The 15,849-nt window shown below is 52.5% G+C and overlaps 1 protein-coding gene across 1 annotated transcript in view; it reads right to left on the bottom strand.

Annotated features, from left to right (window-relative positions):
* CCDC33 (coiled-coil domain containing 33) overlaps positions 1-15,849 on the bottom strand; it is a 100,601-nt gene that overhangs the window by 48,050 nt on the left and 36,702 nt on the right. The window contains 5 exon segments of the mRNA XM_030814745.1: positions 6,833-6,879; positions 6,882-6,903; positions 7,877-8,010; positions 8,596-8,725; positions 15,706-15,826. Of these exon segments, the coding sequence (XP_030670605.1) occupies positions 6,833-6,879; positions 6,882-6,903; positions 7,877-8,010; positions 8,596-8,725; positions 15,706-15,826 (454 nt within the window).

Genomic DNA, 15,849 nt, shown 5'->3' with positions numbered 1-15,849 from the left:
GAGGAGACAACCAGCAGGATGCGAATCAGAAACCAAGTGCTACAAGGAGGAAGAGGAAAGAGAGTGGGTTCAGGCTGGAGATGCCATAAATAGTTTGCAAATGTCAGTAGGGCTGACATGGTTATAGGCCCTGACTTCTCTGGAGCTGGCCTCTGGGAGGAAAAGGCAGGGCCAGGGGGAGGAAATTGAAGAGAGACAGAAGGAAGTTTAGAAGGGAGCTAGTAGAGGATGGAGAGGGCATCTGGGTGGTAATGAGTTCTCTGTCATGGGAAGTGACCAAGTAGAGTCTGTCAAACTGTGTGTGTGTGTTCTGGAGGGACCGTTCAGCTCCTTCTTTCTGAAGTGGGCAGCATGGGAGTTGCATGATCACCAAGGGAGGCCAATATTGTCCCCAAGGCAGGGAACACTATAGGAGGATTCAGGCATTGTGGAAAGCAGGTAGGAGCCTCCATCATGGCAGCGCAGGAGGAGAGGTGGATGGCCAGCCCTGCTCCCACACTGACAGTCCGTGACCTGGGGGCCAGGTTGGCCTTGTGAAAGCACAGACTCTCATGTCTCTCCCACCCCATCCTAAGCTTCCTTTGATGTGTTTGTTTGTTTTCTGTTTTTTGAGACAGTCTTGCTCTGTCGCCCAGGCTGGAGTGCAGTGGCGTGATCTTGGCTCACTGCAACCTCTGCCTCCCAGTAGCTGGGATTACAGGCTCCTGCCACCAAGCCCGGTTAATTTTTGTATTTTTAGTAAAGACGGGGTTTCTCCATGTTGGCCAGGCTGGTCTCAAACTCCAGACCTCAGGTGATCCGCCCACCTTGGCCTCCCAAAGTGCTGGGATTACAGGTGTAGACATTTTAATCTCTCCAGAGCCACCGTGCCCAGCTCTAAGTTTCCTTTGGATGGGATGGGAAGAGCTCTACACTGGACCTAGAACCTCAGCAGGTGAGGGAAAGGGCACCTGTGGGCAAGGGGTGGATCTGTCTCCTCTACCTCCTGCCAAATGACCTGAGGCAGTGAGAGGACAGGAGGACAGAGGCTTTGGGTGTGGGAGGGAGGGCAGTGAGGGATGGTGTGAGATGGTGGCAGGGAAAGGGTCTCTCTCTCTGGATCCATCCTTATAGTAGTGTTTTCAGAGATGGAGTCTTGGGGGTGGAAACAGAACCTTTAGAGGGCAGAACCAGCAGAGGAGATTGCTGTGCTGCCCCGGCACTGGCCCATTCAGGCCGCTGTGCTTGGAGAAGAAATGGAGGGAGGTTTGTGTTGCGGTTTCTCTAAGGACCAGCCCAGAGTGTCAGGTGTGGCTTACAAAAAATCTATAAAAATTCTTCAAAAGCCAGCATGATGCTGCCTGTCCCCTGCCCTCTCCTGTATATTTGCTAAGTGGCCACTTGTCCTCACTCTGGGCTGGTCTCCAGAGAGATCTTTGTAACTAGTCTGAAAAGAAGCCACCAGAGTAGCATCAAAGACTTGCCCCACTCCCTCCCTGTGAGGGGAAGAGGGAGGCGGAAAGTCAGATGGGACCATGGCAGCTGCCCCTCCCCTCAGTCGTGGCAGCAGGTGCCACCGCCACCTCTCCTCAAATGCACCCTCTCTATACTTCCAGGAAGCCAGGGGGTTTCAAGTTATTCCAGCATCTCTGGGGGCTGTGGGCTGAGGAGGGTGTGGCCACCCATCTGAGAGGCCCTACTTCTGCCTGGTGCCCCATCTGGGCAAGGCGATGGATCCCAAATCTTAAACCCAAGAGGAGAAATGTTGCTATATACCCAGATGATGGTATGAACTTGTCCCACCTCATGGGGAGGTGCATTTCCAAGCAGAGAGGCAGGAACCGATGCAGTGAGAACCTACTGTGTGCATGCCAGGCTCCAATCCACAAGGTCAGCCCAGAAAACCTGGGCAGTGTGGGCCTCACTTCAAAGAGGCTGGCTGCAAGCTGGAGGGCACCCAGGATGCTGTGGGATCTTGAAACCAGTTCATTAAGAGAACCAAGCTGCTTTGCCTGGGGAAGTGTAGACTCCCCAGGGACCACATCACACTCTTCAAAGAGAAGAGGCTGAGATCAGACGGGGAATGGAGGAGACCAAAGGTTTATGTGTGTGTGTATGTGGAGTAGCCATAGGCTCATGGAGGTTTTTTTTTTTTGAGACAGAGTCTTGCTCTGCTGTCCAGGCTGGAGTGCAGTGGCACGATCTTGGCTCACGGCAACCTCCACCTCCCAGGTTCAAGTTATTCTCCTGCCTCAGCCTCCCAAGTAGCTGGGATTGCAGGTGCCCACCACCACATCCAACTAATTTTTGTATTTTTAGTAGAGACAGGGTTTCACCATGTTGGCCAGGCTGGTCTTGAATTCCTGACCTCGTGATCCGCCTGCCTCGGCCTCCTAAAGTGTTGGGATTATGGGCATGAGCCACTGCACCCAGCCAAACTCATGGATTTTTAGAGCCTAATGGACCTCAAAGGCCAGTCCCCATTGAATGTGCAATAAAGGGAAGTTTTCTGTGTATGTGTTTTTGTATATGAATGTACATGTTTTTCTAGTTTTTGTGTGATCTGTGTGTGTTCGTATACATACTCACCTACACACACAAACCATCTTAAAGCAGATCACTTTAAGCAGCAAATGACTAGAGGAGTCCCACCAGAAGGTAAAAAATGAACCCATCACCAACCAACCACCTTCAAGTGCAATATTCCAAGCCAGAGACCACCACCTCTTGCCATTTACTGAGACTGCAGGCTCTGCTATCTAGTCTGCCCTCAAAAGTGTTGGTTGACTATGTGATCTATGTAGGAGGCTTGCTGGGGTTGCCCTGCAGCCTCAGGGGCAAAGCCAGGAGCTTGGGGCAAAGGGAGGGCCCCAGGAGGCAGGTTGAGCTCAATGTGGGGTGGCCATTTCTATCACTCAGCCATGGGAAGGCCTGTTTCTGGAGGTAGTGAGCTCTCCGTCAAGGCAGAGCAGGAGGAGAGACTGGGATGACCACGTGCTGCCAGGGAGATTGCTGTCCAGGGTGGGCTGTTGAGAGAGACCACTGCTGTCTCTGCCTATTTGCGAATTTCACCATGCTGGTTCTGAGAGCTCTGAGAATGGGTGATGTGGAAGTGGTGGGTGCGGGGAAGCTGTGTTCGCCAAAATGTCCAATTATCCAGGACAGCTTGTGCCCGAAACTCCTGGACATGGAGGCTCATGGGAAAGAGCCTATGTCCTCAGGCTGGGGCTAGGCCCAAATAGGGCACGCACATTCATTTCTCCTGAAGCACTTCCGCTCTGTGACAGCATTGACTATGTCTGACCACATGCAAAGAGCTGCCCCTAGGATAGAGTTGTTGACCATGTGAACGAGGGGCTTGAGAGGCCCACTATCACAAGCCTCGGCAGCTGGAGTGTCCACAGGACTCTAAGACCTCCAGGTGTCAGATGGTGGCTTCTGGACCCATTGTGCAATATTTGATTTAAAGGGTGGAAGAGTTGATGGCCCCAGCCCTGCTGCTGCCTTCCCAAAGTCTAGGATGCAGAGATGAATACCAGGTACCTTCCATGATGAAGTCGCAGGCAACACCTTAGGCGCGACAATAAGGGGGCAGGAACCTGATCTCTTTGTTATAGCAGCTTAGCTCATAACTGTACTCAGCTACCACGCAGAGTCCAAATAGCGCCTTCAAGGACTCCGTATCATGTCACCTTGTTTGAGTTTCCTCAGACCCCTTACCATTAGCTGATATGAATTATTTGTTTATTGTCAGTTCCATACTCCCTGCTAAGAATGCAAGCTTTACAAAGACAGGGCCTGACTGGTTTTTTTTTCTTCTTCTTCAATGTAATATTCCTAAAATCCAGAACAGCAATTGCTGATAGTGGGTGTTTCATAAATGTTTGCAGTTGCATAGAGAACAATGATGGTATTGCAGTGAAGGTGGTGATGAGGGATGGAGAAGGGGATGGGCCCCTTTAGTCTTAGCTGCAACGCCATCTGACCTGTTCATGAATTCTCAACACTTTCCTGCCATCCCTTAGGGAGAAGGATGCCAAAAGGGCTCAGACACTAGAGAGCCATGTCCAAGCCCAATGAAGGTATGAGCTCAAAGCAGAATGAGGTCCGTGGCTGCCAACCCCTCCTTCTCCCCATTTCAATCCACAATGGCAGCCAAAATTCCACTTCTTGCCTTGCATACTACCTGACATGCAGTGATTCCTCATCAAATATACATGGAATAAAAGAATAAATGAATGGGTGCTATGGCTGCAAGGACTTCATGGTGAATTTAACCACATTAGCACTTTATACTTAGACTCCTAAATTGGTCTTCACGATTCTAGAATCAAAGGGAGTCAGTTATTGGCCAATTCTGATCGTTTACCAAGAAATAGTTCCACTACAAAGAGATTTAGCTTCTGTGTGTGCCACTGCAGGTGTGAAAACATCTGTGTGTCAGTTTGCATATATGTGAGAGAGTGTACATATGCATTAAGAGTGTGTGTCCTTCGGGCTGGCCGCAGTGGCTCACGCTTGTAATCCCAGCACTCTGGGAGGCCGAGGTGGGCGGATCACGAGGTCAGGAGATTGAGACCACGGTGAAACCCTGTCTCTACTAAAAAATACAAAAAAATTAGCCGGGCGTGGTGGCGCGCGCCTGTAGTCCCAGCTACTCGGAGACGCTGAGGCAGCAGAATGGCGTGAACCCGGGAGGCGGAGCTTGCAGTGAGCCGAGATTGCACCACTGCACTCCAGCCTGGGGCGACAGAGCAAGACTCCGTCTCAAAAAAAAAAAGAGTGTGCGTCCTTCTTGCCAAGGTATGTGCGCACACATCTGTGTGTCTGTGACTTTGTGTAGATATTCACACATGATTAATGAGAGCGTATATGTAGAGTGTGTGTGTGTGTGTGTGTGTGTGTGTGAATTCTTGGCAGCAGAATCTGAATTTCTGCTAGTACTATTTTCTTGGTACACACCCAATCCTGATCCCCTTTCTTTTCCTTTCTTCTCAGAAATCCATTACTAAAAGGTTTTTTACCCGCCTCCAGGGGGAGGGGGTTGGGGGAAGGAGACGCTAAAATCACAAGGCCCAGATCAAAACACTCAGCAGCTAAATGAATTCGGCAGCATTTTCCCGCATGACTTGGAGGGATAATTTAGTGAGGCCGCCAGCTGGAAGGAAAGGGATTAATTCTGCACTTAGCACAGCTCCAGTGAATAATTCATTACTGGAGACCTTTGTGCCCAGCCCCCGGGCAATGAGGAAACTGTTCTGCCCACCTGCCTGTTGCCTGCCTGGGCCCACTAGTCAGTCCCCTGACCAGGGGCTCCTGATGCTCCTTTTAGTCCCAGGATACACATGCCCAGTGGAAGGGGCAGGAGGCAGAGGGAGGTGGGGAGGGGCTGGCAGTGGCCAGTGGCCACAGGCAGACTCTATACCTTGGGAAGAGGCCCTGGAGGGTTGGGCTCCAAACTGGGAAGTTTGTGACCTTTTTCTCCAAGATTCTGGTGCCTCTTTCTTGGGGTTTGTTGCTTCTACCCTTGAGAGGGCAATCCTGAACACCTATAGCAGGAAGTGCTAATGGAGTCTCAGGCCCTCTCCAGAGGCCTTGTAAAGGCACTTTCAGGCTGGTACCAGCCCAGATATACTCCTCATGCCCCATACCATAGGATTCCCTGTGTTCTTCATGAGTGAGGTCACAGAGCCAAGTGCTACCCCAGAGCTGGTGGATATTTTTCCTGCATGGGAAGAAGGCAGGAGTGGGCCGGCGCGGACATTAGTCCCTGCAAACACTTTCTGGGTTCATGGTCCTAAACTACCCACATCCCAGCACCACTGAGAGGAAAGGGGGAAAGTCCAGCGGGTGCCTGGCATGTGCACTGCAGCCAAATGAGCAGGGTGTAAGCTAGGCTGAGACCAGGTGTAGCTAGCTAGAGGGACTGAGGCTCATCCAGCAGGCAGGGCTCAGTCCTGGGTGTCTTCACATTTGGACCAACCCAGCTGTGGTAGACAGAATTCCAAAAACAGGCCTCCAAGATTTTACACCCTCATTCTTGGAACCCGTGAATATGATGACTGATCACTCCTGGGATTATGTTTGTTATATGGCACCGCTGACTTTAAGATAGGGAGATGATTAGAGTGGCCTAAACTTACCACACCAGCCCCTCTAAAATCCCTCTAAAAGCACCTCTAAAAGTTTTCTGTGGCTGCTGACAGAAGAGGAAGTCAGAGTTTTGAGGTGCGACGGGGACTGGACATGCCTGCTGGCTTAAGATGAATGGGGCCATTGTGAGGGGGCCTGTGGGCGTCCTTCATGAGCTGAGAGCCGCCCCGGCTGACAGCCTGCAAGGAGACCGGGATGTGAGTCCGGCACCGCAAGGAACTGGATTGTGGCGGCTACCTGAATGAATTTGGAAGCAGATTCCTCCCCAGAACCCCCAGAAAGGAATGCGACCCTGCCAACATCTTGATTCCAGCCACCCTGTGTCCTGGGACCTACCTATAGAAGTGTCAGCTAATAAATGGGCATTGTTTTAAGCTGCTAAGTTGGTTATAAAGCAATAGAAAACTGATACCCTAGCTCACCCTTGCAGAACCTTGAGCCCAGTGAGCCAGACTTGGCTTGGGCTTGCTCAGAGGCTGACTCCCAGGTCTGGGTGGCCCACTGCTCACAACTCTCCTCTTCCTAATCCCAGCTCTCTCTCTGTTTTTCTGGAGTCTCAAATCACCCTTAGACGTTTCCATCCAAAGTAGTAGTCCCATCCTCCCGGAAGTCCCTGAACAAAGCCAGCAATTATGAAGGAAGTTGGATCTCACTGACATGTGCCTGCTGGCTCTGACCCTCCCCTGGCCCACAGCCTTACCTCAGAGGAAAGCAGCTGGAAGGAGAGATCCACTGTGGGGGCCTCACCTTGATAGTTTTCAGGCTGGTGTCCTGGGGAGGAAAAGGGAGCACTCAGACCACGCTGGCCAGGGCAGCTTCCGCCTCTGCCCCACCTACTGTTCCGGATTTCTCTGGAAGGTGTCACCTGGGGACTGTACCCAGGAGGGTGGGAGGGAGGTGAGAGCTGGCCTCCTGCTTCTGCCTCCGCAAACCGCCTCCACACCACCCCTTCTAAACCCCTCTAGAGACCTGTCTGTCACTACCAGGCTCATCTGACAGACAGATTCTCATTCATTGAGGTCTATTATGTCAGGATGGCCAGAAGTATTTCAGGGGAAATGGTGGCATAGGAATAGAGAATGATGGTAACGATATTCATTCTTGTTGAGAACTTATTCTAAGTGCTTTCCATGGGTTTTCTCGTGAAATCTCACAGCAACCCTATGAAAAAAGTGCTATTGCCATGTACCCATTTTATAGGCAAGGAAACTGAGGCATTGACACTTTCAGTAGTTTTCCCATGGTCATGTTAGCTGGTAAGTGGTGGAACCAGAATTTGGACTCAGACAGTCTGGCTCTAGAGCCTGAGCTCTGAACTCTCTTGTTATACACAGAGATTGTGTACTTGGCATGCTGCTCCTGTGTTACAGACGAGGACTCTCGTGGTTCAGTAATGTGCCTGAATTTCCACAGTGAGGATTTGAGCTGTGGTTCAAATCAGGGTCTGGCTGGCTGAAAGCCTGAGCTCTTGTACTGTCTCACAGGGTCACCCTGTACTTGTCTCCCAAGTTGCTCAGGGGCAATTTCTCTGGCTTGGTTCGTCATAGTCCCAGAGGCAAGACTGGCTTCTGGGGTTCCAGGGAGCTCCTCACTCCTAGACTGGGTGGCTTCCCTGGTGGGTGCCTTGACAGAAGCTTCTGGAGAAGCCAAATTCTCCTATGGAGGTGTGGTGAGGTGGGACAGGGTGAGGCAGGGTGGGGCCAGGTGGGCATGCCAGGGGCCCAGTTCAGGGCAGGGGGCTCACCATGATGGGGAGCCGCTCCACATGAAGCCCATCCAAGCCTTTCCCTATCAGCATCTTCCGGTACAAACGGCTCTTTAGTGGCAACACAGAGACGCCCAGGGGCTGGTCGAGGGTCCACGGCTGGCTGCCTTTCACTGTGGGGGAGGGATCAACTGGGGCTCCTGCCACAGCCCCCACCTTGGCCCCATCCTTTAATACTTGACATCCAGTCCTCCTGTCTCCCGCCACCTGCTTTCCTGCCTCCTGGCCTTTCCCTGTACATATATCCTCTTCTCATCTTCAGGGCTTTGTGAACTCCAAAGCCAACTCTAAACGTACTCTGTGTGTCTGGGAATTTATATACATCAGCCTCATCTCTGCCCTTTGGGGGCTTCAATCCCACAGTGCAGAAGACTGTGGATCAGCTGGTCTCTGAAGCCCATCTCCCTCACCCCTCTCTGTGAGTTCCGAGGGCTCCAGCCCTCCCCCATCACTGATGGGTGCAATAAAACAAAACTTGAGGCTAAGACCTAGTATGGGACAGGCCCACGTGTCCTGGCCTGTGGACAAGGAATGCAGCCAACGCCCCCCGCCCCCCCCCCCCCGTACTAGGAAGCTGCCTGGGCACCTGGGAACCATCCATCCCTGTGGCAGGCAGAGGTGGGATGGTCTGAACACCCTTTCATAATACAAATCTCCTGAGGCATGGCCACCCTGGCGAGGCACCAGGGGTCACCTACTTGAAGCTGAGGAGTAGTACTCCAGCACCAGGGCTGTGTCTTCTGAGAAGTTGGTAGCTCCATCTCGGCCTTGGAAGAGGAAGGACTGATTCCATAGGGGCTGCTCCGGGGGTCCCCCAGGCTTGGACAGCTGGAGGGAGAGGGTAGGAGCAGATGGTGGTGGCCACAGCTTCTCTCAAATCAAGGCATACTCAGATATTTGGTTGTGTGTATCTATATTTGTCACAAATGTTTCTCCCAATTATAAAAGCAAGCTGGCTGGGCGTGGTGGCTCACACCTGTAATCCCAGCACTTTGGGAGGCCAGGGCAAGTGGATCACTTGAGATCAGGAGTTCAAGACCAGCCTGGCCAACATGGCAAAACCCCGTCTCTACTAAAAATACAAAAATTAGCTAGGCGTGGTGGGGGACTCCTGTAATCCCAGCTACCCGAGAGGCTGAGGCAGGAGAACTGCTTGAACCCGGGGGGGCAGAGGTTGGAGTGAGCTGAGATCGCGCCACTGTACTCCAGCCTGGGTGACAGAGTGAAACTCTGTCTCTAAATAAATAAATAAGTGCAACACACACGTAATAAATACATTTAGGAAAATGCAGAAAAATAGGAAGGAGAAAAACACCTCCTGTGTTCCTACGATAAACACAACAATTCATAAAACTGTGCTTCTTACTAGTTTTTTTCTATGTATATTTTGTGTATAATCACCATTCTAGCATCCTGCCTTTTTCATTTGCCAGTAAAACCTAAGCATATCCAAAGTCACAGAAAACTCGTTACCCATGACTTGAGTAACTTCAGGATATTCTGTCATGTCCAAGTGCCCTGATTTCTTCCTTCCCATTTTTCCCTATAATAACACTGCATTGAATATTCTCTGCTACATATCTTCGTGTCGCAAGTTACTTCCTTAGTACAACTACCTAAAATGGAATTGCTGGGTTATAGGACATGTGTATTTTAGGACACCTCATTCATTATTGGTAAACTGTTTTCCTAAAGTGTTGTACCCGTGTTCACACCCATGGCTGGTGGTGTCACAGATGCCAAGTTAGACATGACCTCTGTCTGTGTCACCAGCCCCTCTCTTTCCCACAGTTTCCCCAGCCCCTTGCAGAGGCCAAGACATCTCTGCAGACTACAGAGCCTCCGTGTGCCCGCAGTGTGGGCCAGTGGGCACTCGGGGGACTTGATGGCACCCTAGGCCAGCAGTTAGGGCACACACATGGGTATGATTTAAACAATGAAACAAGACAGTATTAACTGTAGCACTGCCCAATAAGAGAGCTATATGAAATATTCCCATGGGTAGTCAGAAAAGCCTCCTTAAAGGAAGCAGAACCAGAGAAAGGCTCTGAAGGAAGGTCTGGCTGGGTGAAGAGAGGGAAAAAAGTCTTCAAGATGGGAAAACAGCACAAGCAAAAATGTGGAGTGGCAGTGAGCACACTCTGTGCAGAGGATGCCTGGAATGAGGAGAGACTCCAGGGGGCGGCCCGGCATCTGCCAAGGCCAGAAGGTGGGAGATGGGAGATGGCCACTGGCCTGCCTGTAACTCCCAGCAGGCAGCCCTGCAGGGCCCCAGCACAGGGCGGGGCTGTGGGTTGTTGCCACAGACCCACCAAGTGGCTGCTTTGCCTCTGTTCCTCAGCCAGGGGCTGTCAGCAACAGTAGCAGCAGCTCCCACCTCCTGCTCCCCCGCAGGAATCGGTCATTGCTCGAAAAGGTCAGCACAAATGCACTGCGGCTCCAGGAGTTATTGATGCAGGATCATGAAATATCAGCGTAGGTCCACTCCCCCACAGTGGCAGGGTGCTGATGACAGTCACACTAATGGGCCTGGTTTGTCCAGGCCCAGCCCGAGGCTCAGCTGTGTCCGCCCCTGCCCCTGGGGAGATGGGTTGTAATCACTTCAGGGCTAGGGTGCCCTGGACACCTGAACAGAGACTGCAGTGACGGGAGCATCCCACTTCTTATGGGAGCTTGGCCAACAGGTCCGGTGAGAGAAATTGGTTCTGAGTTCTATGGGGCTTGGGAGCGACCTTTCAAGATTGATCCCCAAACCACGTCCCTCCCAGAGCCACCCCATTCTCCTGGGTGCAGGAAAACTGTCTGCCAGGCATTGGGGCACCTGTGACTCAGTCCCCTGCTGCCCATACCTTGCTCCTACCCTGGAAGAGGGTTATTTAGTAGATGCCAGCTGCCCTTTCTGTGACCTATTCATGTGTTTAAATGGAGCCTATGAAGCCAGAGGTGGTGAGTGGCTGCCTGCCCAATAAGGAATAGCCCTTTCCCTGAGTAGTTTCCCAGGGCAAGTCACGTAGGAAAGATCCCTTCAGACCTAGGACTGGGGAGGGAGGGTCAGCCTCTCTTGTGCATGTGCAGGGGGGAGTGGTGGGAACTCAAAGTTAGAAGACCTGCAGTCTGATGCCAGAGCCCTGGTGAGGGTGCTGTGGCTGATGTGTGTGCAGGGTGGGGGCGGGGAGAGGCAGGCATCGCCTGCAGATGCTAATGGGAAGGGCCACAGCGGTAGTGGAATTACGGAATGTCATTAACTCTCAGCTGTGATCTTCAGAAAAGCCATTAACCCCCAGCCATGGAGGCAGACCTGCTTCCCCTGGGGACAGAGCCTTCATTCCATGGCCCCTCCACGCCCGCCGCCTCATTTCCCCTGGGCCCACCCACATCCACCTCTGCCTGCTCTGTCCAGGCATAGTGGCCGCCATCTGGAGGAGTAGCTGCTGGGAGCAGATGCTGGGGTGGGGTCTCTAGGGAGCTAGGACCCCTTGGCTCTGGGCCTGGGTCTTTCTCAACCTTGCCATGTGGCCTTCAAGTCCCTTCTCCTCTTTGGGACCTACTTTTCCCATCATCCCATGGGGATATGCCTCCAATTCCTCACTGTGAAAGCCTGTTGTAAGGTTAAAGGAGACAATGGATGTTTTGCTATTAAGATGAAAGTTCAACTTCACTGAACTCAGCAAGTATTGACTCTTGTGGGGCTTCTCCATGCCAGATGCCTGTGGGGTGCTGCTAGAGAGCCAGACTCTGCCCCCGACCCTGTAGCCCACCATCATCCAGGAGGATAGGGGACAGACAGACAGACAGACACACACACACCACACACACACACACACACACACACACGTAGAGTCCTAAGCAAGCTGTGGTTGTGGGAGCTGGGATGTGCGAAGAGTAAGCCATGACTTCTGACCTCATTCCTCAGGGAGGACCTGAAGGACAAGGGCAGTAGGTAAGGAAGAGGAAGGCCATTCCAGGCTGTGAGTGCAGCAGAGGTGGAGGCTGGAGGTGGGAAGGGGCAGCGTGGGTGTGGAGAACAGCAAGCCGTCCAGTGGGGCTGCAGAATGCCTGTATGAGCTGGAGCCATAAGCTAGGAGGCTGGAGGGCACAGGGCCTGTGGACCTGGCTGAGAGTGGGACTTTGCCTTGTTGTGATAGCAACGGGGGGCCCAGGGGAAGGGCTAGGCAGAGGATGCCCTGGCTGCTCCTCAGAGAATGGATGGCAGGGGCCTGAGGGGAGGCCAGCACTAGGGCAGGGTCTGTGGGGATGGAAGGGGCCCCAGGAGAGCTTGGGGACAGACCAGCTGTGGGGCTGAGAGAGGAGGGGATGGTGGTGGGCACACATGGCTTCCCAGAGCTCCACTCCAGCTCTGTAGGAGACCAGAACAACAAGAGCAGCTTGTTGGGCAATGGGCCCCTTCCAAGGTGCTGGGGTAGGAGTGACTTACACGGCCCACCCTATGTTGGTTCCAGCAGGCTGGACCAGGTGAAGTCCGACAGGCCATCTACCTCCTAACTCACCAGTTCAGGCTTTGCCATCATCACCAGGCTCCACTGAGGGCCACCTAGCCCACCACCATGCCTCTCCTTGCCTCATCGCCAGCAGATGGCCCTTGGGTTCGGGTGGCTCTGCCTCCATAACCTTCCACATTTATAACGGCAAGGCAGAGTCGCACCCCTCCTTAGTGATTGGCTCAGGGAAGTGCATGTAACCCAATCCTGGCCAATCAGACAGGAAGGAGGTCTGCTGAGGGATGGCTGGATAAGGTTGGTTTCCAGTTGCTCTTTAAAATCACCTACAAGAAGAGAGGGTGCGGCTGGGTGCGGTACCTCAGGCCTGTAATTCCAGCACTTTGGGAGGCCAAGGTGGGCGGATCGCCAGAGGTGAGGAGTTCAAGATCAGCCTGGTTAACATGGTGAAACCCTATCTCTACTAAATATACAAAATTAGCTGGGCGTGGTGGCGCTCGCCTGTAATCCCAGATACTCGGGAGGCTGAGGCAGGAGAATTGCTTGAACCCGGGAAGCAGAAGTTGCAGTGTGAGCCAGGATGGCGCCACTGCACTCCAGCCTGGGAGACAGAGACTTGGTTGCAAAAAAAAAAAAAGGAGAGGCTGCCTCTTACCTGCTGATCTTTCATTCTATTTGGGTGAAGTGCCCCCATGAGCCGTTAGCCAGCTGAAGATGGTAATTCAGGGTGTTGGAAAGATCCTGAGACCTCGAGGACGCTTCTGAGCCTGAGCATCCACCAATTCTGGCAGCATTCTATGTCGTGAGTTGATGTGCTGTGTGTCAATAAATATCCTTAGTATTTAAGCCGATCCAAGTTGGGGTTTCTGTTACCTGGAGCCAGATATGAAAAGGGCAGTGGTGAGGCTGGTCTCAGAGGGGACACTGGCACCAGGGGAGGTACAGCTCTGTTAAGAATGGAGCCCATTTACCTTGGACCCTGGGCCTGGACACTTTGCAAAGATTATCCTTTGAGTTCTCCTAACAGATTGGAATCAATGAGTCTGGAGAAAGGAGCAGCTTACCAAATGTCATGCAGCCAGTAAGTCACAGAGCTGGGGTCAAACCCAGGTCAAACAGTGCTTGTGCACGGTGACAGTTGGTGAGAAATCACAGCCCCCCAAGATGTCAGAGAGGGCAGGCCCTAGAAATTACCAAGTCCAATCCCACCCCCTCAACTGTAGAGATGAGGGGACTGACGCTCAAAAGGGACAGGGCAGGGGTCTGTGTGAAGTCTGAGCTCAGGCTGCTGACTGGTGCCCCTCCAGGTAGGGCTCTGCCTGGGCAATCCCCACCCCTCCTTACCACAGCAGCCTGCTCCTGTTCTCTCACTGCTGCACCTGGGCACCTCTGTGCTGGCTGCCAGCAAATTCCCAACCTGGCCCAGCTGCCATGGTGTTGGGTGATGTTCAACAGGTGTCCTGCCATTGCTGGACTGGGTCCCACACATGCAAAAGGCACTGGGAACAAGTCTCTGTAGTGAGTGGCACCTCTCCCACCCAGGCTAGTTAGGCAGCAAAGGCAGCCAGAGAAAGCCTGGGGGTGGGAGGGGGCGCACTCATTAAAGCAGGCAGTGCCTCCTGCCCCGTGGGACAGCCTGCTGATTGGTTCTTAATTTTCTGGGCAAATGCAGGGCCATGTGTGAGGTAACTCTGGGGAAATCAGGCAAAGGATTGGTTTGGGTTTGAAGCCTCTGTCCCCAGGGTCCCCCTTTGTCCCACTCCTCCCCACCACCACCACTCTACTCCATGTCTGAGCCTTCTTCAAATGTCTTTGCCTTTAAATGAAGCCTGGGTTCCAAAGGGGTGTCTTGTTCTATTTTTGCTATGCCAGACATGAGCACTGGTGGGCAGACAATAGGAGGGACCTCCAAAAATTCTTCTGTCCTCCAAGGCCCCTAGGAATGTTGGGACCATCGTGTAGGGCAAGCTGGCAGTGAAGCACAGATCATGAGAAGAGACCAATCTGGCTATTCCCTTGAACCCAGCCATGGTCTGTGCGTGCACCCGCTCCCAACCTCATACTCAAAACACACGGCCCTCCTGTCCGCCCTGACATGCGTCACAGCCTGCGTGTCTCCACTTCACACTTGTGCTATTGCTGTGCCCAACCTGTACTAACCCCTCCTCTGTTAAAAATTCAAGACTGCCGGCCGAGTGCGGTGGCTCATGCCTGTAATTCCAGCACTTTGGGAGGCCAAGGTGGGCAGGTCATAAGGTCAGGAGTTCAAGACCAGCCTGGCTAACATGGTGAAACTCCATCTCTTCTAAAAATACAAAAATTAGCTGGGCATGGTGGTGGGTGCCAGTAATCCCAGCTACTTGGGAGGCTGAGGCAGGAGAATCACTTGAACCTGGGAGGCAGAGGTTGCAGTGAGCCAAGATGGTGCCATCGCACTCCAGCCTGGGCAACAAGAGCAAGACTCTGTCTCAAAAAAAAAAAAAAAAAAAAATTCAAACTGCCTTCCCTAATCCCGGCTTTACATCCCTCTCCTCTGATTAAAAATTTTTTTTTTGCTGGGCGCAGTGACTCATGCCTGAAATCCCAGCCTTTTGGGAGGCCAAAGTGGGTGGATCACCTGAGGTCAGGAGTTCGAGACCAGACTGGCCGACATGGTGAAATCCCGTCTCTACTAAAAAGATAAAAATTAGCCAGGCATGGTGGCATGTGCCTATAAGCCCAGCTACTCGAGAGGCTGAGGCAGGAGAATTGCTTGAACCCCGGAGGTAGAGGTTGCAGTGAGCCGAGATTGTGCCACTGCACTCCAGCCTGGGAGACAGGAGCGAAGCTCTGTCACAGAAAAAGCTTTTTTTTTTTTACTGGGGTAAAATATACATAACACAACATTCACCATTGTAGCCATTTTTAAGTGTACAGTTCGGTGATGTTAAGTGCATTCATTTGTTCATATTGTTGTGTAACCATCACCACTATCTATTTCCAGGACTTTTCATCACCCGAAACAGAAACTGTCTACTCATGACCTGTAACTCCCCATTCTTCCCTTTCCCCAGCCCCTGTAACCATTGATGTGATAGCCCTGACAGGCCCTCCCAGTTTGTTATTAGATTATACATTATCTTGTGTTGATGTTCAACCTTTTCACCCATGTGACTCCCGTCTTCACCAGACCAAGAGTTCCTGGAAGGCAGTTTCTCTGCCGCACAAGCGAGCGCAGCGCTGGGTATGCCGTGGGATTCAGTCAACTCTTACTCAATAGTCAAGGGAACTGCTGACTGACTCACTGAGTGAGTGAACAGTGAATGTGTGGGGGAGTTACAGGAAGCCGGAACCACTGGGGAGGAGACATACCTGAGGGCATCCGTTCTGGCTGACGCGAGGCACGTCAAAGTTCATCACAGACGGGATAGGGAAGGAGAGTGGAGTGATGGGTAGCCCCACGGAGGCCAGGTCCCTGTTGGCCTGGCTGACCCTGGGGAGGCAGGGAGACAGGGT

This window comes from Nomascus leucogenys, chromosome 6, assembly GCF_006542625.1.
Source record: "Nomascus leucogenys isolate Asia chromosome 6, Asia_NLE_v1, whole genome shotgun sequence".
In the NCBI taxonomy this organism is placed as follows: Eukaryota; Metazoa; Chordata; class Mammalia; order Primates; family Hylobatidae; genus Nomascus; species Nomascus leucogenys.
Note: the sequence above shows the minus strand (reverse complement) of the source record. Positions and strands in the feature narration are given on the sequence as shown.